Source organism: Onychomys torridus, chromosome 8, assembly GCF_903995425.1.
Source record: "Onychomys torridus chromosome 8, mOncTor1.1, whole genome shotgun sequence".
NCBI lineage: Eukaryota > Metazoa > Chordata > Mammalia > Rodentia > Cricetidae > Onychomys > Onychomys torridus.
The window spans coordinates 105,600,830-105,626,662 of record NC_050450.1 but is presented as its reverse complement, the minus strand read 5'-3'; the positions used below and the strand labels follow the sequence as shown (position 1 = coordinate 105,626,662).

The 25,833-nt window shown below is 52.3% G+C and overlaps 2 protein-coding genes across 9 annotated transcripts in view; one reads left to right on the top strand and one right to left on the bottom strand.

Moving 5' to 3' along the window:
- Positions 1-1,107: 1,107 nt before the first annotated feature.
- Positions 1,108-14,855, top strand: Tmc6 (transmembrane channel like 6). Of its 6 annotated transcripts, none has more exons than XM_036197501.1 (20): positions 1,108-1,234; positions 2,519-2,657; positions 2,762-2,880; positions 2,998-3,093; positions 3,582-3,740; positions 5,411-5,516; positions 5,619-5,715; positions 5,888-6,145; positions 6,489-6,679; positions 7,189-7,333; positions 8,152-8,307; positions 8,559-8,710; positions 8,802-8,981; positions 10,523-10,618; positions 10,769-10,844; positions 11,820-11,953; positions 12,060-12,236; positions 12,340-12,418; positions 13,429-13,493; positions 14,582-14,855. In XM_036197501.1, the coding sequence occupies exons 2-20, from the start codon at positions 2,602-2,604 to the stop codon at positions 14,715-14,717; spliced, it is 2,478 nt and encodes an 825-aa protein (XP_036053394.1). In that variant the 5' UTR covers positions 1,108-1,234; positions 2,519-2,601; the 3' UTR covers positions 14,718-14,855. The 6 variants fall into 6 exon arrangements, with proteins under 6 accessions (XP_036053394.1, XP_036053392.1, XP_036053393.1 ...); XM_036197499.1 differs by having other exon boundaries at positions 1,380-2,657; XM_036197500.1 differs by having other exon boundaries at positions 1,108-1,745.
- Positions 14,856-19,003: 4,148 nt separating this feature from the next.
- Tnrc6c (trinucleotide repeat containing adaptor 6C) overlaps positions 19,004-25,833 on the bottom strand; it is an 83,119-nt gene continuing 76,289 nt past the window's right edge. For 2 of the 3 annotated variants that reach the window (XM_036194825.1, XM_036194826.1), the window contains 4 exons: positions 22,929-23,123; positions 22,103-22,173; positions 21,384-21,523; positions 19,671-20,760 (listed from right to left, as the gene is read on the bottom strand). In XM_036194825.1, the coding sequence (XP_036050718.1) occupies positions 20,400-20,760; positions 21,384-21,523; positions 22,103-22,173; positions 22,929-23,123 (767 nt within the window). In that variant the 3' untranslated portion in view covers positions 19,671-20,399. Of the gene's footprint in view, positions 19,284-19,670; positions 20,761-21,383; positions 21,524-22,102; positions 22,174-22,928; positions 23,124-25,833 lie in introns of those variants that run through there. The other variant, XR_004945599.1, reaches the window with a different exon arrangement.

Genomic DNA, 25,833 nt, shown 5'->3' with positions numbered 1-25,833 from the left:
TTCCCGCTTTCATCCTAGGCACTGCCCTCCTGTATGTCCTGGCGCCAAGCCCAGCCTAAGTGCTTAGGAAGCGACTCGGTGCACATCACTCACCGACCAGACCTTCAGCAGTTCATCTCGGCCAGTTCCCAGTTCTGGGAGCCCTAGCCTTTCCTCCGTGTTCACCTCTTTTAAGGCCCCTGTCATCTCAGCTCTGGATTCCCTGAGCCTCCCTGCGTCCCTGCCCAGTGACTTTGTATTTGAAGTTCATGCAGGAAGGCTCCCTAGGAAATGACTTTTAGGTTGGGCCAGAAGTTATGCAAATTTCAGTGCAAGTGCAAGAGGGAGCTGAGGAGAGCTGGGTCAGCCACACAGGGACATCTGTTACTGCCCTCTCCACTGCCTCAGCTCAGCCGGACCCTAATCGCTCAGGCTTCCACATCACTGGACCCCACACGCTTTCTGGCGTCTGTTGTCTTTTGTGGGGGCAGGGGCTTGGTTTTCCCTTTTACTTCCTTCTCATGGTCACCCTGCCTGTCACATGGGGGAAGGGGCTCCATGGAGCACTGTGGTGGCCAAGTCCCCTGCTCCAGCTGGCGACACCCTGAGGCTGGTGACACTTTCTCAGCCTGTATGTCCTCGTCTGTGAAATAGAAAGGTCATTGCCTATGTCTCGGTCACAGAAAAATAGGCAATTGGCACATTTGGAACATTGGGTACCGGAAGCGGCTTGAACTCTGGCTTCAGAAATAGACATCACGCCCAGAGCAGAGGAGGCGGTAACCCCATTCCTTAACTGGAGATGGGGAGCAGTGAACCGAGGCTGGGAGGAGGGGATTGCCCAATCCCTGTGGAGAGGCTGGGGACTGCTAAGTAACCCCGGGACGTGAGTGGCCTTGGAGGAAATACCGTCCCGTTTGGAAACCTGGAGAAGCTGAGTCCTACAAAAATTAGGGACTCCACCTAGGGGTTGTATATATCCAAATAGTCGGCCGCGCCCACTTTGCTCAGAATTCAGGGTGGAGCGCAGGGGTGGAGTCCGAAGCTGGCGGGCACAGGGCACTGTTTTGGATGGGCGGGGCCTACCCGCGGGCCGGAGCAGGTCATGTGACCTTCCGGGCCCGCTGCCATGTGGGCGGGTGGTGGGGCTTCCTCCATCTGCCAGTCTGGGAACCATCAAACCTGGACCCTTAATTACTGTCTGTTAATGACTCTTCTGCTGGTGGAGCTGAAACCGCGGCGGGTACGCGCACAGGTGAGCCACTTCGGGGAGCGGGGCTCCTCCCCTCCAGCTAGGCGCTTGGACCCGGGTGCAGGGTCGCAGCTCGGGTGTGGGGGCGGACACCTTGGGTGCGGGTTCCCGGGAACTGCCGCTGCCGGCCTCTCTCCGTCTGGCTCAGGGCACAGGATGATGCGTCCCGGAACTGCGCACACCTTGCCCGCCCCAGGCGGGACTGAAGTCCTCTGGCCCAAGTAGATCCGGAGTCCCGGCCGGGAGCCTCAGCGCACAACCAGCATCTTATGGAGAAGAGGTGTAGGGCAGCCTGGGGCCTTGAGCCTGAGAAGTACTGTGACCAGGGAGGGGACCCTGAAACTAAGTGGGCACCACCTCGCCTGGCTGCTTTCCAGTCGGGCGATGCCACCTCCGGCTGGCTCCAGGCTGGCCCCTCCCTGCTGTGCTCCACTGCGGCGCAGGCGGGGGCGTGCCTGGAGCGAATCGGGGTTACGTGGGAACGCTCGGACCTCGGGAGAGCTCCCCGAAAACTGTGAGTTCTCTAGGTGAAGACTAGGAGGATTTGACGACAGGGCTGGGCCTGCCTTCTGGGGGGGGGGGGCAATGCTGCTGGAGGCAGGTGATTGGCTGCTCCTTCCGCCGCGCCCTCCCTTAGGGCCTTAGGCCAGGAGGACAATAACCCCTTACAATGCTCTGGTTGCGATGGTGTGGGGTGACAGAGCTGGACAAAGGGAGCTTGTGTCGGCTCAGCTTCCTCCTCCAGCTTTAAGCTGCGTTGGGAATGTAGGGAGTCAAGTCTCCCGGGGACTTGAGAACTTTGGAACACCCAGACCCGAGCGTTGTGGTGGGTTTCAAGAAGTCCTGTGTTTGGAGTGGAGGCTGCCTGGGCGGTGCTGGGGGCAGGGCTTTGCGGCTGCCGGGCAGCACTTCCTGCTATAGAAAGAGCTTTGGGGTCAGAGGGCGGGCACGGGAAGTTCTCTGAGCCTCCCTGCCCCTTCCTCTTTTCTAAAAGAGTTGAAGCCTTAGGGGCTTCAGAGGCCTGAGAACAGACCTCTCCCATTTTCCTGGGACTAGTGACATCTAGGAAACCAGTGGGGAGCTGTGGCCTCACGCTTCCTTCCTGTTTTCTTTCCTTCCCCACAGCCCGTTAAGGGCGAGAATGTTATTTGGGGCCACTCATTAATTAACCATTTGTTTAGCTGTGGATGGGGGGCAGGCTGGGGATTCCTGTAGTGTGTTTGTGCCTTAAGTATGGGCCCCCAGGGAGTGGGTGCCAGGGATTGAAAGATGGTTTTGTCTCAACAGATGGGCCGCGTGGGGTCCCATTAGCTGCATCTAGTCTCTGAGCTCTCTTAGGTCTGCAGACTGGCTGAGGGTGTACCACAGCCATGGCTCAGCCACTGGCTTTAGTCCTCGATGTCCCAGAGACCACAGGGGACGAAGAGTAAGTACCCTGGTGCTGGTGGTCTGGGATGTATCGCCCTGTCTGATATGAAGCCTACTGAAGTGGGAGAGGGCTGGAGCATGGATTCCCACACTCCTCCCTAGCAGTCGGGAGCCCAGCCCCTATGAAGAGAGTGAAGTCCATGACTCCTTCCACCAGCTCATTCAAGAGCAGAGTCTGCGGGTGGCCGAGGAGGGGCTGGAGCTGCTGCCCTTGGCTCCAGGTGAGCAGGCCTTCTCTCTGGGGTGGGCAGGGCCTGGGACTATGTGCCCTTACATGTTACAGGCCTGGGGTGGGTGGGGTGGGCTGGATGAAACTGCTGCGGTGTCTCCATTCCTAGGCAGGGGTTACCAGACCCTCCCAAGGCCTGAGGGTGCCCCCACCCACAGCATGGCCACTCTCCGCATCTTGGCCAGCATGCCCAGTCGTACCATTGGTGAGTGGGACCCTCTGTCCTTGTTCTGACTTTGACCTCAGCCTAGGTGTCTGAACCTAGAGTTGGTTCCTCTGGGCTCCCAGCCTCCCTGTTGCTGGGGCCTGAAGCTCAGCACAAGCTGGGCCATAGTCACCCTTGCTGGATTCTAAACATGACAGCATTTGTCATAGGGTTAAAAATGGGCTTTTGGAGCCCGGTGGCAGCGGTGGTGGCGGCGGCGCCGCACACCTTTAATCCCAGCACTTGGGAGGCAGAGGCAGATGGATCCCTGAGTTCAAAGCCAGCCTAGGCTACAGAGTTCCAGGACTTACAGAGCCAGGGCTACACAGAGAAACCCTGTCTTGAAAAAACCAACCAGACAAACGAACAGAGGTTCCTGGGTTTCTGGCAAAGGGATTTCCCCCCAGCCCTGGTGCTGAGATCTGCCCAGAGGGGTATACTGCCAGACCTGTCCCTGCCTTCTGCTACCCTGCCACTTGTTTTCCAAGGTCGCAGCCGTGGGGCCATCATCTCCCAGTACTACAACCGAACAGTGAGGCTCCGGAACAGGAGCAGCCGGCCCCTGCTGGGGAATGTGGTGCGCTCTGCCCGGCCCAGCCTTCGCCTGTATGACCTAGAGCTGGACCACGCAATCTTGGAGGACGATGGTGAGTGAAATAACCTAGTCTGTGACCTGAGGGCTGCCTGGCTGTGAGGCCCCTTGGGTATCAGGCACGAGCCACAAAGGTCCCTGGGTCAGCATGCCCCCCCAACATCCATCACTGAGTGCTGGGGAGGCTTCCAGCGTGTGGTGGTCCATAAACCAGTCGTGGCTGTTAGCTTTCTTCCTGCTGGGTGAGTAAGAGCTCAGGTCCAAGTGTACTTGGAGAAGACACTGCAGGGGAACCACCTGGGAGCGCCCAGCCTAGGGCTCCAGAAAGGCTTCCCAGTGACCACAGCAGAGGAGGCCAGGGCCTGAGACTGGAGCAGACCTGGCTTTGTTCACAGCCAGTGTGAAGGGCCTTAGGAATGGGAGAACCCAAGGCTCTTGATGGTAGGAGTGGAGTGGGTTAGAGTGTTGTGGGTCCCGAGTTCAGGTGACTGCCCCAGCTTCTCTATTTACTCTGCTGCCTGGCCATGTTCTACCTTCTCCACAGTCTGCTCTCCCTTGCCTCCCATCGTCCCTCTCTGTGGATGGGATTGTACTAGGCAAACACTCTACCCCATTGGTCTGGTTCTCCAGCCCTTGGTGACTGAAGACTGGGTCAAGGCCTGCTCAAGTTGGCCTTGAACTCAGATCCTCCTGCCTCTGAAGATCATTTATGTGTAAATTTGGAGTTGGGAAATTACCCCCATGGGCTGGTCGTAGCAATGAAGGTGGTATCTGTCTATTTTGTGGAGCTGGGCGTGTGGCAACAGTTTCTCTTCCTGTTGTGGTGATAAAATGCTCTGCCAAAGCAGCATAAGGGACACAGTGTTTACTCTGGCTCACAGTTCAAACTGTGGTCCAGGGTGGGTCGTCAGGTGGCAGGGGCTTGAAGCAGCTGGTCACCACTGATGCATGCTGGGACTCTGTTTCCTCCATTTTATATTGTCCAGGGTCCCTATGCAGGGAACATTCATGTTCATGATTACAATGGGTCTTCCCACACTGATTAAAGTATCAACATAATCCCTCACAGGCACGCCCAGGGCACATCTTCAGGTGATTCTATCAAGTTGACAGTTAACACTGACATCATGGTGGCCGTGAGGAGGCAGTGCTAACCTGTCCCCCATTCCCTTGTGACTTTGTGCCTCTGTTGTGACAGGCTTAGGACCTCTAAGATGAAGGACACCACCACTGGGTCCTGGAACTTTTTTTAAAATTTATTTATTTATTATGTATACAGTGTTCTGCCTCATGTATGCTTGCAATGCCAGAAGAGGGCACCACGTCTCATTACAGATGGTTGTGAGCCACCATGTGGTTGCTGGGAATTGAACTCAGGACCTCTGGAAGAGCAGCCAGTGCTCTTAACCTCTGAGCCATCTCTCCAGCTCCCCCTGCTACTCTTTATGTTGAGTCTCAGGGTACCTTGATCAGGTCAGACCCTGCACTCTACTTTACAAGGACTGATCACAGCTGAGAAGATGCCAGTATCTGGGGATAGGAGAAGGGGCTCCCGGGCCCAAGGGGTAGGAAGAACGAGGGAGGGCTGTCTGGACTGCTGGCCTGGGTCTGGCTTTGGCGCTAAGGGTCTTAGAGGGTTGTGTTGGGCTGGTGGCTGCCCAGGGCCCTGGTCAGTGTGCATCGGAAAGGATGCTGGGTACTGAGGGACCTTCTTCCTCTGGGCAGAGAAGCGGAGCCTGCTAGTGAAGGAGCTTCAGGGTCTGTCTGCGGCCCAGCGGGACCACATGGTCCGGAACATGCCCTTGAGCCTGGGTGAGAAGCGCTGGCTTCGGTGAGTGCCCCAATGGCCTCAGCTGGCCTCTCTGAGCCAGGAGGCAGCCACATTCCTCTGTAGTCTAGGCATTTATGGTCTAGGCATTGTCTCTGTCCCCAGAGAGAAAAGTTGGAGCCCAAAGGGAAAGCGGAGGGGTCAGCAGGGCCGAGGTGGGACCTTCTCCTGCTGCAGCAGGCTCAGATACAGCTGCATACTGGTAGGAGGAGTTCTGAGCTGTAATGTCTGCTGTGGGTGTGGCTGGCTGGGGTGGGGACACCCTATCCTATTACTGTCCAGTCAAGCGACTTCTGACCTGGCTTTTTCCTGGGGCTGTGCATGATCTGTCTGGCATCGCAGCCCTCAGGACTGACCTGCAGCAATTCCTACAGGCTCTGCACAGCCTGGGGCTGGTACTGCTCTCAGGTCTGTATGCTGCCAGGCCATGGCGATATGCTCTGAAGCAGATCGGCGGCCAGTTTGGCTCCAGTGTCCTCTCCTACTTCCTCTTCCTCAAGACCCTGTTGGCCTTCAACACACTGATGTTGCTGCCTCTGCTGGCCTTCCTCGTGGGAGTACAAGCTGTCTTCCCACCTGACCCATCAGGCCCAGTCCCTACCTTCTCTGGTCTAGAACTCCTCACAGGCGGGGTGAGGTCTTCAGCTCCTGTCATGTCCTGTGCCCGTCCTGTCCCAGCTTCCCTGGTGGGCTCCTACCTGTTCCCAGGTGTCCTTATGGGTGGCTTCTCCTCCTGGAGGCCTGAGCATAGGCGAGGGCAGTGGTTCTCAACCTATGGGTTGCCACAACTTCTGGGGATTGCATATCAGATATCCTGAATATCAGGTATTTACATTACAATTCATAACAGTAGCAACAAAATCATCTTATGGTTGGGGGTCCACACAACATGAGGAACTGAATTAAAGGGTCGCAGCGTCAGGAAGGGTGAGACGCACTGGGCTGTGGGGATCCCTGACTCTGGCCTCCTGACAGGGCTGGTTCACACACACCGTCATGTACTATGGCTACTACAGTAACGCCACGCTGAGCCAACCATGCGCCTCCCCATGGGAAAGTGGCCAGTGCAGCCCCAGGCTGGGCAGGCTGCCCTATAACATGCCACTGGCCTACCTCTTCACAGTGGGGGCTGTCTTCTTCATGACCTGCATCACCCTGGTATACAGGTAATGCCTCAACCATGTGGCCCTCACTCTGAGCACCATCCTTCTATCCACCGGTCATCTGTAGCTCTGCCCACCCATCCACCCACCCATCCATTTCCCCACACCTATCTACCTACTCAAGTTCCCACCCATCATCCACTTGCCTGTCCATCTCTTTTATCTTGATCAGTCTTTTTTCTGCCCCTATATCTGTTCATTCTCCCACTCACACCCATCAATCATCTGTATACCCATCAACTTGTCTATCTGTCCACCCACTTATTCATCTAAACTATCCTTGCATCTCTCTATTTATTAGTGCTTTCTTCTACATGTCAGTCCATCCACCCATCTGTCCATCCACCTATCTGCCTGCCAACCCATTTACCAATCTATCCACATGTCCATCCATCCATCCATCCATCCATCCATCCATCCATCCATCATCTGTCCACTCCTTCACCTACTTATCTACCTCTCTACCCATCTCTCCAGTTGTTCACTTTCTGCCTGTCTCTACTGCTTGCTAGCATGTCCCACTCCTTTGGGGAAAGCTACCGGGTTGGCAGTACTAAAGGCATCCATGCTCTTATGGTCTTCTGCTCCTGGGACTACAAGGTGACTCAGAAGCGGGCCTCCCGCGTCCAACAGGACAGCATCTGCACTCAGTTGAAGGTGAGCAACTACCTGCCCACACATGGCCCTTGAAACCACATTAGTATTCAGCTCAGGCAGACATGGCCTGGATCCTCTTAGGATGTTTTGGAGTGGTGTTTGCGAGCTGGCCCCAAGGTCCTAGCTGGTGATCTTTCCCTAAGAGTGTCTAGGCAGGTCTGATGCTCTTACACCCTTACTTCAGTTGGGTTGCCTCTGTGGTGTTAGCCCTGAGCTCCAGGGCCATCGAGGAACTGGAGTTATAGAAACTGCTACAATGTGCTTAGGCTTGGACCAAGAGGAGGACAGGGGTCCCTTTCTTGGGGCACTCTGTCTTGTCCTGAACCCATCCGCTGTAGCCAAGAATGGCTTCCTTTATAGTCATTTAATGACTGCAGTAGCCAGAGGCTAAGGACTACAAGGGCTAATTGAAGCATTGGTCAAATCCTATGTATAAGGTTCAAGGTCCCAGGGCTGGCTGGGCCTCATGGGAATTCTCTACCTTTCTGGGGTTTCATGCTGCAGTGACTCATGGGAGTTTCTACTGGGGAAAGGTGTACCCATCCCAGGGGCTCTGGTTGTCTAGGGGCCACCCTTGCCCATAGGATGGGCGAAGGCCACAGGCTTGGCACTTGGGATTCCTAGAGTCTAGTCTGTGGTGAAGGGATAAGGATGGGGCCTCAAGGTGGCAGCTGTCCTGCATTCCCTGGGTCCCAGCAGAAGCAGGTGTGGCCTGTGCCTCTTTAGGGAAGGGGGGGGGGGGGCTTCAGCCTGCCTGTGTGTTGGCCATGTGTCACTTTGGGATCCAGTGACAGGAGCATGCTGCCTCCCGCCTGCAGGAGCTGCTGGCTGAATGGCAGCTGCAAAAGCACCCCCGGAGCACGTGTGGGCAGCTGTGGCAGGTTGTCATGCTAGGTCTGGGATGGTTGCTGTGTCTGGGCACCATGATGGGCTGTGCAGTGGCTGTCCTCACCTTCTCAGAGGTCATGATTCAGGTAAGGCAAAGGGACTGAGACCCCACAACCCTACTAGGCCCATGGTTCACACTCTTCCTTGCTTCCTGTGTGGTTGGAAATGAAGCCTGGGGCAAGCTGTGTGTCTTAGGTGGGGGGTGCTACCTGCCACATTGCTCCCATCTTCCAACCAGACTCTTCCTGTAGTGCTTGCTCTTACAGGACAGCCATGGTGAATATGTCCCCGTGGGTGGTGTTCCTTTTCTGACTGAGCCCTCTCACTGTCCTCATAGAGATCTGCTGCTGGCGGCCAGGGGTTGGAGCTGCTGGCTCTGCCCCTGGTGGTCAGTGTCCTTAATCTGGGTGCTTCCTACCTGTTCCGTGGTCTGGCCACTCTGGAGCGGCATGACTCCCCTGTGTTGGAAGTATACATGGCCATCTGCAGGTGTGTGGCTGTGTGGGCTGCTGGGTAGGGTTCCTTGGAGCATCTGTTGTCTGGCATTCCCCTCAGCCTTCACCACCTCTTGTCTGTACAGGAGTCTCATCCTGAAGATGGCTGTCCTGGGTGTGCTCTGCTATCACTGGCTGGGCCACAGGGTGGCCACACTGCAGGGTCAGTGCTGGGAGGACTTTGTGGGCCAGGAGCTGTACCGCTTCCTGGTCGTGGATTTCATCTTCACACTCTTGGACTCTCTTTTTGGGGAGCTGGTATGGAGGTGAGGAAGCTCCACCTGGCCCTCCCACCCTGCCCTCTGGGCCCCTGGTTCCCACCTTGGTCAGCCAGGGACAGGTGGGACAGGGTTGACGTGTGCTGGCTACCCCTGCCAGCCCGTGAGAAGTCCCTACACCAAGGAGGATGGTGGACGGCAGGATGGGGGTAGTTTCAGATTAGAGAGGGAAATGGTTTCAGTATTGCTCAGACAGGAAGAGAGAGGGAGGGGCATCTTTCAAATGTCATGGGGGCATTGGATCTAGCTTTTTGAGTACTCTGAGTCTTTTTGTGTTTTCTTTGAGAATACATGGCTTGAAGGATAGTTGAAGAATTAGATACCCCCCCCCCTTTTTTTTTTTTTTTTTTTTGGTTTTTTGAGACAGGGTTTCTCTGTGTAGTTTTGCTCCTTTCCTGGAACATACTCTGTAGCCCAGACTGGCCTCGAACTCGCAGAGATCCGCCTGCCTCTGCCTCCCGAGTGCTGGGATTAAAGGCGTGCGCCACCACCGCCCAGCGAAGATACCCCTTTTAAAACTTTTCTTATACATGTATTTATTGTGTTTTTGTGCATGTGTGTGTGCACATGTGCACTGGGGAATGTGGAGGTCGTTTCTCTCCTAACCATGTGGGTCTTGAGGGTTGAACTCTGGTCACTAGGTTTGGCAGTAAGCCGTTTTACTAACCCTCCCTTTTCATTTGAGGTCAATCTTGATGAGTTGCCTAGATTAGCCTTGAAGTTTGACCCTTCTACTTCCCCTTCCTGAGTAGCTGAGGTTACAGATCTGTGCCACCCTATCCACAAGTCCTTGTTTTTTTGTTTTTTTAGATAAGGTCTCTGTAGTCCCAGCTGGCCAGGAGCTCCCTACACAGACAAAGCTGGCCTCAAACTCAGAAATCCTCCGGCCTCTGCCTCCTGAGCACTGAGGCGAAAGGCATGTGCCACCATGCCCTGCTACCCCTTGGTTTCTTGACACACAGTCTCACTGTGTAGCATAGGCTGCTCTTGGCCTCTTGAGTGCTGAGAAAACATAAGGATTTATTGTTTATTTTTGTGTTCTCTAAGAGTCCTGGCTCCCCCCCACCCCCAGACATGGTTTCTCTGTGTAGCTTTATGCCTTTCCTGGAACTCACTCTGTAGTCCAGGCTGGCCTCGAACTCACAGGGATCCACCTGGCTCTGCCTCTCACATGCTGGGATTAAAGGCATGCACCACCACCGCCCAGCCCCTGGCTGGCTTTTTTACTCATAATCCTCCTGTCTCAGACTCCTCCTGAGTGCTGGGATTTCAGATATGCACCACCTTTCCCGTTCCAACTTTTTGTTTTGTTTTAAAGCAGTACAACACTTGATGCTATGTGTTGAGATTGATGTCTCTTAGAGAAGGGTCTGGGGAGAGCTTCTGTGGTGACAGCCCCTAGGTCCAGATGGCTGCTGTCTCTCCTGACATTTGCTGGGTGCTGGCTTGCCCTGGTGCAGGTAGCCCCTGCCTGGTGCCCTGGGGATGAGAATCTCCCCTGCCCATCTCTCAGGGACTCCTCTGTCCAGGCTCATCTCAGAGAAGAAGTTGAAAAGGAGGCAGAAGCCTGAGTTCGACATTGCTCGGAATGTTCTGGACCTGATTTATGGGCAGACACTGACCTGGTGAGGGTCTCTCCCCTACCTCCTGCTGGCTGTTAGCCACTGCCTTCCTTCCCTGGGCACAGCAGCAGCCTTTTGGTCCTGGGTGGGTGACTCTCTGGGCAGGGCCGGGAGAATGCTTACCAGCCCTGCCGTCCATTCGTCCGTCTGCAGGCTGGGCGTCCTCTTCTCCCCCCTCCTGCCTGCAGTGCAGACGCTCAGGCTGCTTTTCCTTTTCTACGTGAAGAAGGTAATGTGGGCGTGGCGGTGGGCGTGGGCGTGGTGGTGGGCGTGGCGGTGGTGGTGGTGGGCGTGGCGGTGGTGGTGGTGGGCGTGGCGGTGGCGGTGGGCACTTTTAATCCCAGCATTCCCAGCAGTGGGGAGGCAGTGGCAGACAGTCTGTGAGTTCAAGGCCAGTCTGGTATACAAACAAGTTCCAGGACACCCAAGGATACACAGAGAACCCCCCCTCTGTGTCTCTGTCTCTCTCACACTCACACACACACACACACACACACACACACACACACACACACACACAAAGTGGGTAACTTGGCAGCAGGGTGGGCCTGAGGCACTGGGCTTCTACTCCATGACAACCCTATCTTAGGCAGGCTGGAGACATCTGCTGTCTCTTGGGAGTCATGCTGAGTCCCTCTCCCTAGTTAGTGTGCTCAGGGGCATAAGCCAGGTCTTTGGTCCCCACTGGTTCTGGGCCCCCTTCTGGCACTGGAGGTGGTGTACTCACCAGGCTGATATGGGCAGTACAGATCCAGAGTGCTGTCTCTGCCTGTCCTGGGTTCTGGCTTGGGGCCTGGCTGCAGGCTCAGCCTTGCCCACCTGTCCCTTTCCTTCCTTTTTGTATGGGTTTATTTTGGCTCCTTTAGAGGGCAGTCCACTGTGACAATGGGAGCAATGGAAGGCAATGGGAGCGGGAGGCAGCTGGGCACATGGCGTCCTCTGTCAGGAGCAGAGATGAGTCGGGGACCCCAGCTGGTGGGATGGTGCCGCCAGCATTCAGGGTGGGTCTTCCCACCTGTTAAGTGAGTCTAGGAACACTCCCGGGGGTGCCCAGAGGCTGGTCTACTGGGTGACTCTAGAGTCAGTCAGGTTTTTAAGTAAGTAGCATTAATCATACTCTTAGAGGACGAGGGTAGGGAAAAGGTGCTTGGGGGGCAGGGCACGGTGACCTTGGCAGAGTGCATCTCACAGCCTCTGTCCCCAGGCAAGCCTGATGGCCAACTGCCAGGCACCTCGCCGACCCTGGCTGGCGTCACACATGAGCACTGTCTTCCTCACCCTGCTCTGCTTCCCATCGTTCCTGGGCGCGGCTGTTTTCCTCTGCTATGCTGTCTGGCAGTGAGTAGAGGCCTGGTTCTTTGGCTTTGGGATGACACAGAACATGCCTTGTCCTAGCTGAGAGTGGGACTGTTGCCTCAGGGATTCTTGTCCCTCTTTTCTCCAGAGTGAAGCCCTCAAGCATCTGTGGCCCCTTCCGGACTCTAAACACCATGTACGAGGCAGGCACGGTCTGGGTGCGTCGCCTGGAGCATGCCAGCTCCGGGGCCTCCTGGCTGCCCTGGTTGTACCACTTCCTGGTGGAGAACACTTTCTTCCTTTTCCTCATGTCAGCCCTGTTGTTGTGAGTTCTACAAGGTGGGGGTGGCAGCGAGGCTGGCCTGAGGTAGTGCCCTGTGCTGTTCTGGCCCTGCCATCAGCCTTAGCCTGAGCCTCCATTTCCTCAGGGCCGTCATCTACCTCAACATCCAGGTGGTGAAGGGGCAGCGGAAGGTCATCTGCCTGCTCAAGGAGCAGATCCGGAACGTGAGTGCCGCATGTGCGGCTCCTAGCTTGTGGGCTCCCTTTGGCACACCTGTTCGCTCTTGTAGCCTAGCCCAGGTTGTCCTGTGTACTGAGATAACCTTGGATTTCTGATCCACGCCTTGTTTATGTGGTACTGAGCATTGCACCAGGGCCTTCTGTATGCTAGGCAAGCACTCTACCAACTGAACTACAATTACAATCCTTTTTTCTCTTTTGACAGTGTTTTTCTGTGTAGCCCTGGCTGTCCTAGAACTTGCTCTGTAGACCTGGCCTCATTAAACTCAAGAGATCCCCCTGCCTCTGCCTCCCTAATGCTGGATTAAAGGAGTGGGCCACCACCTTCCAGCTAAATTTTTTTTTTTTCCTTTTTTTTTTTTCCTCCGAGACAGGGTTTCTCTGTGTAGCTTTGTGCCTTTCCTGGCTCACTCTGTAGCCTAGGCTGGCCTCGAACTCAAGAGATCCTCCAGCCTCTGCCTCCCCAGTACTGGGATTAAAGGTGTGTGCCTGGTGTTTGTTTTTGTTTTTTTTTTTTAAGTGATTGTGGAGTTGGTTCTCCTACTTCTTTGTGGGTTCTGGGGAGCTTTTCTGCGGATGCACCTCTACGGCCTTGGTTTTTGTTTTTGAGATAGGGTCTTACTTTGTAGCTCAGGCTAACCTTAATCTCAAAGTCATCCTCATCTCAGGTGCTTGAGTACTGGGATTAGTATGAGCCACTTCTGTGTAACTGGGGTTAAGCAGAGAGCAGGCTTGAAGCAGTCAGGCCTCGGGAAAGAGTGGGCAAGTAGCCTGTTGTTTAAGGTATGGGAAACAGCGGGCTCACACGGTACTCTCAGGATCTAGGTATGTCTGGGGCCCTATGTACATACGTGGGCCATCAGAAGGGATCAGAACTAAAAACATTATTATTAAGGAGATAGTATGAGCTCCACAGGAAGTCTAGAACAGGTCAACTCTGGGGTGGAGGGATGGACAACTTCTGTCTTCTCATGCTTGTGCTCTGGCCTTTCCAGGAGGGAGAGGACAAGATCTTCCTGATCAACAAGCTTCACTCTGTTTACGAGGGGGAGCAGAGCAGGTGAGTAGAGGCCTGTGTCAAAGGCTGGGAGAGGAAGGAGGGTGGTATAAAGTGGTGCTTCCTTGGTGAGGCACTTCTGGGCTCCAGGAGTGAGTGCCTGCCTGTCTCACTCTCTGCCTTCAGTGTCCCTGCCATGTCAGTTAAAGCTGGGATGGTGTGTGTGTGTGTGGGGGGGGGGGTGCTGAGATACCCCCAGGGATGGAGAGCCACTTTCGGGCACAACTGAGGTGTGTGGGTGGTGTTTTCCTTGCATGTATGCCTGTGCACCATGTGTGTGTCTGCAGAGGTCAGAGGACATCGGATTGCCTGGAACTGGAGTTAAGCTACCATGTGGGTACTGGGAATTGAACCTGGGTTCTCTGGAAAAGTAACAAGTGCCTTGAAAGTCTGAGCCATCTCTCCAGGCACAGATCAGTTTTACAGTGACCTTGAAAGCAGAACTCCCTGCTGAGTGGGGCACAGACACCATGTTTCTACATTTGCACACCCATGTGGAGGTCCCATCCCCAGCAGGCTGAGGCTTGTTCCCCCAGGCCATGTCTGCAGGTCCTCAGCTGAAATCACCAGGGCTGCTCTCTGCAGAATACAGTGAGGCTGATGTCCTGCACTGGAGGCATCTCAGAACATCTAGTCATCATGGGCCTCAGGCTATCTTGTAGGGGAACCCAAGGTCAGACACACAACCCTGCCTCTGTGCCTTTCAGAGACTGCAGTTTTCCTTAGTAGTGGGGTCTTGGCTCCATGTGGTCCTCACAGCTGATATACATGCTGCGTTCCTAGATTCCCTGTGTTGATGACAGGCCTTTCCCGAGGGGACTGTTACTGTAAGCTGCTCCACACAAGGCCCACTGATACTCCAGTTTTGGACCACAAAGAGGCCAGTTCATGTGGCCCAGCAGCTCTCCCTGGCAAACGTAATCCCTGGTGGTTCTTCACACTACTCTGCCAGTCTGGCCTTCACTGCCCTAGAGCCTTCAACCTGGGAGGCCTAACATGCATCACCTAAGACTCAGGGCATCCACTGAGCCCCTAGCCACACAGGTCGGACGGACTTTGATGTTGGTTTGGGTTATTCTCCTTTCTGGCAGAACTCAGGAGGCTACCACTCCAACTGCCCTGCTTGTGGATGGAGGGGAGAGAAATGAACCTTGCACCCCCAGTCACCGAGACCCTTCAGGCAGAGACTTGGACCTGAGGTCCCCACGGGACACCACAGCAGAGTGACTTTTCTTTCCACAAAATCCCCAAGGTGATGGAGCAAGGATGTGGGATACTCCAAGGGACTGTCCTATCTGGGACTCACTTACCCTGGGTTTTTACATTTTTTAAATTTATTTTGAGAGGACAAGATCTGTCTATATAGCCTTGGCTGCGTTGAGTTTACTATGTAGACCAGGTTGGCCTTGAACTCGAGACCTGCTTGCCCAAGTACTGGAATCAAAGGCATGTGCCACCACCCTTGGCTTTCCCTTTCCCCAACTTTTTTTTTTTTTATTCTGATTAAATGGGTTTTGCAATATGGGTTTGTGTTTTGGGATGAGCTTGTGACCTGCTCCTGCCAGGTGCTTAGGGCCCACTAGGTCTTCCATGGGAACCTCAGGACTTGGGGCTAAGTGAAGGTCAGCCTCTACTGGCAGAGGGGAAGTGGCCACATTCTTCTGGGCAAGACAAAAGGCCTGGCTGTGCCCAAGGTGAGAAACCAATCAGTGGTGATGTTATGTGGGTAATAGAGGAAGGCAGATTTAGGGAAGAACTCCCAAGGATGTTCTCAGTGCTCTGAGTGAGCAGCCCCTTAGTAGAGGGATTAGGAGCACCCAGTCTAAGGTGGATGGTGTGGGGTGAGATGACTTGGGTGAGCTGAGCTACAGGTGCTTGGTCTCACTCCTGAGACTGAACAGCCACAGTATCCTCCAAGTCTGCAGTTTTTTTTGGGAGTCACCTTGGGCCGGGACATGCCAGCAGTGCTGGACCCACCCTCATCCACGGAATCACAAGTCCCTGCTGGACACCAGCCAATCATCCCCCAGCTGGTCCAGTGCCATCTCTTAAGGCCAGCAACATGGAAGGCTCCTGTGACACTAAAGTGGATACCATGGGTGTTTCAGCAGAGTTCCTAAGCTGTTACAGCTGATCTGGGCTGGATGGTGCTGTGTCTCCAATCCCCATGGGCACTCCAGACAGCCTACCCAACTGGGTTCTGCACTAATTGAAGACATTAGTGGGTGATGACCTTTATTGTCATCAGTTCCACTTCACAAGGTCAGGACACCACTGAGAAGGGAGGGAAGGCACCCAGGGTGTTGCATAGAATCACCAACACTGTTTTCTATCAGCCCAGATCCAGGTGTGGAGTGATTCCCAACACAGAGATCCAGGCACTGCCCCATGCTTTGCCTCTCCTGACCTCCATTCCTTACCTTGGGATGGGCTCTTCTGCAAAGCCAGCTGCATTGGTGTTTTGTAGGCGTAGAAAGGGCTGAAGGAGGAGTTAGCTGTAACTGGCAAATGAAATCAACTCTAGACTTGGAAACTGCAAATTTCTGTTTAGCAGGTAGAATCGTTTCACAATGAATACAGAAGTCAGTGTGGGGGTCTCATGTAGTCCAGGCTGGCCAAGGATGACCTTGAAATTCTGATCCTCTTGCTTGCACCTCCCTAATGTTGGCATTGCAGGTGTGCATGACCATTCCTGTCCACTCTGCTTCTTGACCTTGGCTGCACAGGGAAGCACATGGGATTTGAAACTACCTGTCCCTCTGCTGCCCCAGAGGTCCTTAGGGAGTACACAAGCCAAGCACTAGGATTCTAAAGGTCAAGGCTGGTAACTACTCTGGGTGGAATCTTGCATCATCGGTCACATGTTGACATCTAAGCTGAAGACTGTTCACAAGGATGGGTTGGTAGGATTCCCTTATTGCCAGCAGGAGATGAGCTTGTGAGGACGACTCTACCAGCAATGACTCTGAGAAGCATTGGCTCACAAGGGCACACATCACCCTGGCCTAATAGGTCTTTTCTAGTACCATGGCTGCAAAGAAGCTTCCTGGAATAGCCCTTGCCACCAATGTCTTGTCTGTTTCACTCAGCCTAGGCCAGCCCACAGTAGCTCCCACCATGTCTTGTGCCCCAGTCAGGCTAGCCCACCTTTGTGGGCACTCTCTGCTCATCCCACCACCTTGGCTGGGCATCCCGCCTTCTGTCTTCTCTGCTGTGCCACAGTCTTGTCAGAATAGTATGGTGATTGGACAGCTCCAAACCCACCACTTTTTGGACCCCTGACATCAGGCTTACTTCATCCAGTCTAGTTCCATGAGGTCTTTTCTGCGGGCCCTCATTGTCAAAGTCCCACACAGCCTCGATAGCTGGGGTAGGTGCCACCTCCACAAAACCTACTGTTACTCCCTGGACGTCTTGAAGGCACCAGAAGGTTGACAACAGCACCTCCCAAATGCAGGCAAGATCCTCTAAGCCACTGCCTCTTTTCCCACAGGAGATGGGAACATCTGTGCCATGGCCGCTCCTAGGCTAGCCCTGCTCTGCTCTGCTGCTGAAGTCCTGGCCAGCAGAACTGGGGCTTGCTGGAAGGCCAAGGGCAGCTTGACATCCGAGTCTTGTTCTTCCTCTGGTCTTTGGGTTCCCGTGAGGCCAGGGCCCTTCAGTGGTTTCCTCGGCAGAGCTAGCAGCTGTCCTTTCCCGTGAGTCCCCTGTGGGAGGCCAGGGCTCTTCCTCAGTACACAGCGGGTCACTATTAGAGGGTGAGAGCTGACCTCGTGTTTCTTCTTTCACCCAGTCAGTGAAACAATGAGATCAATGAAACACTTAGGAAGCATATTATTGCCTTTTCTTTTCTGCGTTGGGGGTCTCGAGCCTGTGGATTCAGGCAGTGCTACTCCTCAGCCTCCTGAGTACTGGGGCTACAAGCGCATACCACTGTGATTTTTCCAGATAGTGCTGGCGATGGAACCCAGGACCTGTGCCTGCACACAAAGGCCCTACCACTGAGCTACATCCCTGCGTCTCTGGTCTCTTAATGCCTGCACTGGCATGTGACAATGAGTATAGGGCGGTGGTTCTGGGAGAACCTGTAGCCTCTGGCTCCACCCCGCTGCTGGCCTGGGCAATGATGCATCCTATTCAATCAGGCCAGGAGGACTTGGAAGCTGTTATGCCTTGCAGGGCTATTGATAGGATCCACAGATTCTTAGCAAAACCAAAGAGCAAGGCTGTAGCTTCAAGTCAAACAGCCAAGTTCAGGCAGGAACAAGTGTAAACTCAGCAGACACAGTAGGCTGTCTCCACACCAAGTGAAAAAGGAAGTCCCTGCCTCTCACAGATGAAAGACCCAGTAATAGTGAATAGCCAAGAAAAACTGCAGTTTATTAAGACTCAACAAAGCGCTGTATTTTTGAAAGCAACCTCTGGTGTGCGTCCAACCACCACATTCCATGAGGGGAGCATTAAGCGCCACAAACTCTTTTTCTTTAATCTTAGAGTCAGAGACATTTTAAATTCAAAAGGTTCAAAAAAAGGGGGGGGGCACAAAAACTGAAAACATCCTTTACTTCCATTCCCAGTTTTAAAATATTAGGAGTTTTTCTACAACTCAGTGCTAAATGGCAGCATGGCAAGCTGTACGTCTGGGAGCACACGCACGCACACGCACATATTTGATATACATACTTGGTTATACATACATCAAATATCTAGGACGCACGTAATGGCGATGAGATGCAGTCACTCTGAGGAGGGCCGTTCCATGGGATACATGATGAACCCAGTTGTGCATAGTTCACGATCCTCTAGAAAACCAGCGTTTCTCTGCGATCCTGCAGGACTTGCTTTCTTGTTTTGATAAAACCATTAAAAAGCTAATTAAAAAATGTAATGCACAAGTTTCCTGACCACATAGGCAGGGAGTACAATGTTCATATATTTTTTAAAACATACTTGAGGGTGTGTTATTTCATTGTCTTTCTTCCTTGCAAAACAATCAAAACATTGATCATCTTTAAAACATAAAGCAATTTTTAATATATAAAGCACTCTTCAAACATCTATTTCTTTTGAGTCCATTATTTGGTAAATATGTAACTGCTACACATTAGAGATTAGGTATTTTTCTTCTTTGTGTGTGTGGTTTTTTTTTTTTTTTCCTTTTTTTCTTTTTTTTTTCCTTTTTTTTTTTTTTTTTTTTTTTTTAAATAACATCTTCAGTGCTAGGAGTTGGGTTTAAAAATACATGAAATGGTGTGGAGCTGCCCCCGGGAGCCCTGGCTTTCCTGAGAGCTAGCCGGCATGTGCAAGACAGAGACCACAATGCCTCATCACCTTGAGGAAGGGTGAAGACAATCGACAGAGTCCATGGTGGATGGAGGAGACAGCACGTCCCATCCCACAGCTCTGAAGTAACACATCTGCATTCTGAAAATAGGTTTTTTGTTTGCTTGGGTTTTTTTTTGTTTTGTTTTGTTTTCTTTTTTTTTTTTTTTTTTTACGATGGAAGTCTTTTTTATTCCTTTTAAATTTTTAATTTTTTTTAAAATTTTATTTTAAAGTCTGAAGGAGAACAAAAGGTCTGTAAACAGGTGGGAGCCCAAACCACAGCTCCTCCAAAAGCAGTCACAACCCATGTCCAAGTGCTTGTCCGCTCCTTGCGGAACACCCATTCTCTACAAGTATCTATGGCCACAGTTCAACAACGGTTTTGTTTTTCTCTTTAACTTTATATTCCAGATGGAAATGGTGCAATACTCTGGTAATAATCTTCTTGCATTAGTCCACAATGAAAAGCTGCTAAAGGTAGATAGACATATTATTTCTCCAGAGATATACACTGTAACTTTAAATGCAATAACAGAGTCCTTGAGTAAACATTTACACATGAATTGTCACCAGCCCTGTCCCATGGGTTCTCTACTGTTCAGGGTTAGCTGAGGGAAGGGCAGGGACACCTCAGTGCAAAGTTAGAAGCGAAGAACAATGACATGTGACCAATGCGCAAAAAAAAAAAAAAAAAAAAGAGCATATACTGAATAAAAGGGAAACCCACAGTTAAATCCTTCACACACTCAAACACGCGCACACAGTAAGCGCTAACTGTGCAAGAGCACAAGCACACACATACACACTGTTCCACAAGCACACATGCACACACACGCGCGCGCACACACACACACACACACATGCACGCACGCACGCACGCACGCACGCACGCACACGCACATGTAGGCTATGAACGTAGACATTTCCTAGAGCCTGTTTCTGTGCACAGATGTCACCGTGGAACTGTTCACATTTCGGTATTGGCCTGCTGGGTTCAAGTATTTGCATGTTTGATATGTCTTTTTTTTTTTTTAACTTTTAAAAAATATTTTTTTGGGATTAAAAAAAATGACATGAAAAAGTAATGAAAGAAGGGTAATGTGCATAGGCGGATCCGGGGGGGACAGAGCACTGGCCACTCGCCTCAGCTCTGTGCCTGCACAATGCAGCTGCCTGTCCCGCCCGCCGCCTCTGGTAATGTGCATAATCATCACAGGCTCACTTTAAATAGGCTTCAAGTCTCCCCCCACCCCACCATAAAATAACTCTTTCCAGCCCACAGTCTGAAAAGTGCCCTTCATGATAGAACTATTCTAAGCAGCTTTTATACTTAAAACTCAAAATGACAACACACCGTACAACATAAGACGACATAAAATAAAAAGCTATGAGGAACATCCTGTCGTTAGCACATGACACTGACCAAACGCAGCCCGCACTGTCTTCAACAGTTCGCAAGGGCTGAGGCCAAGGTTCATCTTCAGAACTGGACAGAGGTACTCAAAGGGGCAGCTTGTCCATCAGCTGGAGCCTCAGAGCCGGGCCTGGCATGGTCAGCTCTCTCCTCCCTGATGATGGTGACCCCTAGATGGACTCGCCGCTGAGCAGGTCCCCAGGCAGCAGAGTGTTGAGAGGTGTGGGGCTGCCGATGACCCTGGCATCATCAGCACTGGGAGGGCCCCAGAGGCTGCTGGAGTACTGGGGCACCCCACCCCACAGCAGTTCACTGCTGCCTTTGCCACTCAGACACGGGGTGTTCCAGTGGGCAGTGTCGCTGCGCACTAGGCCATGGGTGCTGCCTGAGGAGCCCAGCCTGGGCTGGCTGCCCCCGCTGCTGGATTGCCAGCTGGAGGTGGGTGGGAGGGCTTGGCCTTGGGCCAGGAACCGGTTCACTTCTTCTTCACCAGCGAACTCAGCCAAGATGGTGGTGTTTCCCAGTACACACCTAGAAGGCAAGAGGCTGGGTGAGTGTGTCATCCCAAGCCCTGCATCTGTGCTACCAGGAAAGACAGACAAAAGTGTCACCATGTCACAGGCTATCATGACCTAGCCTTGTGGCTGTGCTGTCACTGTTAATGCTACACCAGATAGTGAATCTGTCCTCATTTGAATCTCCTGGCAGCCACAGAGGATTAATGTGTGGGGTACATGTTTAAATGTGCTGTACAATGTGGCTCAGTGCTATCAGTGTCCCCACCTCTGGTGATACTCCAGAGCAGGTCTTTATGTATTCTGCATGTATAAAAACACCCTCAAGTGGGCAGTGGGCTGCTGTGAGCAACCCTGGAGCCTGGGTGGCTAGAGGATCCTTTTCCACTCTTCCTAGGGGACAGACACAAACATAGTGACACCATGAAGACACAGGAAGAGGACGGCTGTCTACAAGCTGAAGGGCTAGGCCTCAGGAGGAGTCAAGTCTGCCCACACTTTGATCTTGGATTTCCACGATCAGGGCTGGGAAAGGACACAGATCTGGCCTGCAGTGTGGGGGTAGTGCCACAACACTACTAACAATACTGGGCGCTTGTGGCTACTGGCAGTGTGAGGGGGGCTGAGGAAAAAACATACATGTGCAGAGACTTCTGGGCCTTGGCGGCTTCTTCCTTGGAGCTGTAACGGACCACAGCGTTGCCTTGGGTCAGATTCAGGTGGAATGTGATGAGAGGCCCATGCTGCAAACACAGCGTCCGCAGTGTAGAACCGTCAATCTGCAAGGAAGCAAAGGGCAGACCATGCTTTCCTCCAAGCTCTTGCTATGTTTTGCAGTAGCAGTATGGAAACTGGACACACTGCATACATTCCCTCTGACAGGCTAGTGACTGCAGCTGACAGAGATGTCTCTATGGCCAGGCATCTGCAATGGAGGCCACTTCAGTTGTGTTAGTCAGAGGGAAGGGCCAAAGTGCCATTCTGAGTTCGCAGTTCGCAAAAGGCATCGCAGCAGCCTGGTAGCCTTGCAGTGACAAGCTAGTTCTGTGCCAGAGAACTGCAGGCTAACCACGAGTCTGAAGTGGCCAGATCCCCTTGGACAGATGTGTATGATGAATGGTACTGTTCTTCAGCTTCTGAAGGGCCACTAAGCTACCAGGCACATGGCTGAGAGAAGCATGTGGCTATGTCTGCCCACACTTAACCTGTCCTCACACTTGCCTCTGCCACTCTAGGCCCTGAAGGAAGATGCCTGACAGAGAAGGTTACCTGTTCCAGGGGCAAAGCAGTTACCTTCTCGGCCACAAGCAGCTACCCATGGGTATGACATGATAGTCCCTACCTGGCAGCACCTGTACCTGGGGTGTGAGGTTGCGCAGAACGAGCCAGCTGCTTGTTCTTCCTGAGGTGTCAGTACTCCAAGCAGAACCTGTGTAACAAGTCCATGGGACAAGAACTCAATCCACAGGCCATGTTTCTAGTCTCACCTAAAACATATAGCAAGCTCTCGTCTTTGGACCCCGTGGAAGCCATGGCACTTCTTGATAAACTCAATCTCATAATCACTGCAGATTCTATCCATGGCTCATGAAAAGCGTGACTTCCCAAATATGCCTGCCAGCCCAGGAGGCCTGTCTTCTTCTGCCTGTGCGTAGGAGCAGGTTTGACAGGGACCTGAGAATCACCTGCAAAGTCCTACTCTACCTTGTTCTGCCCCAACCCCCAGACAACACACCAAGTTCTGCTTGTTGAAGAAGTGAAGCGGACATGGTGGGCAGGACTGCACTACAAGGCTGGGCCACTGCTCTCAGCATCCATAGCTGCCTGGTGCGGCCTGGTGCTTCCTCTTCTGCGCTGCCAATGGAGCCCAGTGACTGCACCTGAGGTACAAGCACTTGGTGGGAGCGGCTCTTCTGAGGGACCCCAGTTTTTAGTATGGAAAGTCATTATGTTTCCATGGAACCTTGTGGAGAAATTAAGACCCCTGTACTGGCTGAGGTTGTAGGAAGCCTAGAATGGCTGAATGGTCTTTTTGAGGACACAGTCCATGTGGTATATGCCCTGATAGTCTATGGCACTCCAGGGGTCAGATAAGAGGCATGGGATAACAGCTACATCCCCTAAAGCATGTAGAACAGCTACAAATACCCCGTGCCCTTGTTAACAGGAGGTGGCAGTACTTACCCGAGGAGTAGGAGCTGGTCCAGCCGAGGGGGCTGGTGCCCCAGGTAGAGGAAGGCTTGGGATTGGCTAAGCCTGGTGGTGGCCTGGTGGGTGCAGTAGTGTTTCTGGGTACCTTCCACAACTCATGAGACAGAGAGGCTTGTGTGTGAGAGGCTGGGCCCGAGGACCATGTTGATTTAATGTCTGACAGTTTACCTAGATGGAGAGAAACAGAGCTTATGCACTGTGCACACCCAGAGGAGCAACTCCAGCCTGGGGCGCTGGCAGTCCTGACACTGCAGATGGAGAGGGTGACAGTGACCAAGCACAATGGCGTGTCTGTCTCATGCTTCCCTGTCTCTGGGGTGCCCAAGCTGGCCTCCAACTCCTAGGTCAGATGACCTTCCTGCATCAGCTGCTTGAGCTGATGGGACCAGGGACTGCGCCATTACACCCAGCTTTTCTCTCTTCGAATTTCTCTTCAAAGATACTGTGTGTGCCCTGGGTAGATTTGGCTGAACTGCTGACATTTGCTATCAAGAAAACAATATTTCTGAAGTTTAATCTTTTTTTAAAAATTTATTAAAGTCTGTGTTTGTTTGCTTGAGATAGGGTCTTCCTATGTAGCCCAGGTTGGCCTTGAGCTTGTGGCAATCCTCCTGCCTCTGCCTCCCAAGTGCTAGGATTACAGGCTTGGGCCATTATATCTGATTTATTTGGTGTTGAAAATGGAATTCAGGGCTTAGTGAATGCTAGGCAAACATTTTATCAACTGGGCTACACCTCCAAGTCCTCTAATGTCCTGCTGATAAGTCTTCAACTTACCAGCAAGTAGTGTTGGGATAGTCATGGTCAGAAGCATGGTCTATACATATGCTTCTTGTGTAGTCTCCTTCTTACAGACACTTCCCCCACAGCCACTACAACCTCCCAAGCGTACAGGGAACTCTTTGTCTATCTAGCTGTACACAGATGTCTCCACTGCTTCTGGATTGAGATACAACATCAGGTGGGGATGTAGTAATTGGAACCATCAGGAGGAATACAAAAGCAATGGCCACAATCGCCCCCAGTTCCTTCATCTGCCCAAGCTCAACTGGAACAGCCACCAGCCTGTGTGTTCCTGAGACACATCTACAATACAGATGGTCCCTTACCCCAGCCTGGCCAATGGGAGACCACAGCCTCACAGTGAACACTGGCTAGACACATTGTACACCAAATGCTATCAAGAAAGGTGATTTTTGACTTATTTCTTTAGCTACTTCCCAGTGGAGGTGTGAAAGGTTTAAACATACTTCTCTGGCAAATTAGAAGGAGTGGAAACAATCCAGCAGCACTGGCTTTGTAATTTGACCATGATGCTGGAGTATATCAACACTGCTTTCCAGTGGCAGCTCTGTGTAGCAAGGCACACCACACCGGTTTAGAAGAGGTTTGATGGCATACAGGTTTATCCACAAATCCAAGACAATGTGTCTACACACATCTTATGTCTGTGTCTTAAGGAAGTTTTTATAAAGCCTGGTTTAGTTGCACGCCTTTAATCTCAGCACTGGAGAGGCAGAGGCAGGTAGATCTGTTTGAGTTTGAGGTCAGCCAGCTATATAGAGAAACCCTAAAACATTTTTTAGTATAATAAACAGTTCTTTCTTTTACTCTAGAATAAATGATTTATTTGAAGGAGTTGTGAGGGCTGCAGTATCGTAAGAGTGCTTCAGACACCACAATGACAGGACAGTGGGACACGGGCACACTGTGGAGCTGGGGCTCACAGTGGGACTACAGCAGTCTCCTCAAACCCAGGTAAGCACACATCTATGCTGCTGTCTGCCTCCTTTGCAGTTCCAGTCTCACAAGCCCTTGTCACTGCTCAGAGAAGGGGGAAGCTGACCTACTCAGGTGGGACCTACATATCATGTGGTCTTCATCATCCCATGAAGAGACATTACCACCCCCTTTTGTGAGGATACATGTTCCCACTGCTGAGATGGTCAAGTCCCTGCCTGGCTTCATCATACATGGCCTCCCTGCCCTTGAGGTGCAATGGACCAACAGGAAAAGCTGGGGCCTGCTCGGGTTTTGTTTGTGGGACAGAAAGGAAAAGCTCCTATAGGCCGAGAGGCCAGTTTCTACCTGACGCACCACTGCAACCAGAGGCATTGAGTGGTCAGGCATTCTGAGAAGATGGTGAGGAGAACCTTGTAGAACCAAACATGCACTAATGTGGGGTGGTAGGGATGCAGTGAGCAGTGTGGATGGGGTATGAGGGACTGTGGCATGATAATAGAGTAGGGAGGAGGCCAGGGTTGTGTTTCCCAGCTCCCAGGAAAGCCTACAATAGACCTTCCTGAAAGTCCCAGAAAACCAAAGTGACATGGTAAAAATCATCTGAGGTGGGTAAGTCACAAGGGAGAGAACCACTGATAAGTTTGCTGAACCCTGTGGCAGGGTGCTGAAGGATCACTGGGATTTTCCCTACTGAAAGGATAAGAATGTAAATATAGTAATTCTCATTTTATAGCTCAAACAAAAGACACAAAATTAAAAAAAAAAAATCCATACTTCTCAATATAAATCCTGGTGAACATAGAAACAAGAGAACTTTTCTGAGCTCCACCACCCACATCGGTGTTTTGAGACATGGCTGTGTAACCACCCTGGCTGTACTGAATTCACAGATATCCACCTGTCTCTGCTGCCTAAGTGTTGGCATTAAAGCCATGCGCCACCACTGCCTGGCCTGAGCCTATCTCTCAATCCCACTTCCCTCGAGGACCTGGGGTAATAAAGAGGCATCTGTCCTGATCACTGTGTACAGGAATTTTAGACACCTAGGTTCCCTATGGATTGGTTTGGCTCTGATCATCCCTTTCTTACAAGTCTGTAAAGAAATCAAGACCCTGTGAGTATGGGGATGGTGCCA

What these genes read in the sequence shown, in the direction of transcription:
- Tmc6 (XM_036197501.1), top strand. Translation starts at nt 2,602, where the DNA reads ATGGCTCAGCCACTGGCTTTAGTCCTCGATGTCCCAGAGACCACAGGG. An exon ending in GCATCTGCACTCAGTTGAAG is followed by an intron (nt 7,334 to 8,151) that starts GTGAGCAACTAC and finishes TCCCGCCTGCAG; the next exon opens with GAGCTGCTGGCTGAATGGCA. An exon ending in TCTCAGAGGTCATGATTCAG is followed by an intron (nt 8,308 to 8,558) that starts GTAAGGCAAAGG and finishes CTGTCCTCATAG; the next exon opens with AGATCTGCTGCTGGCGGCCA.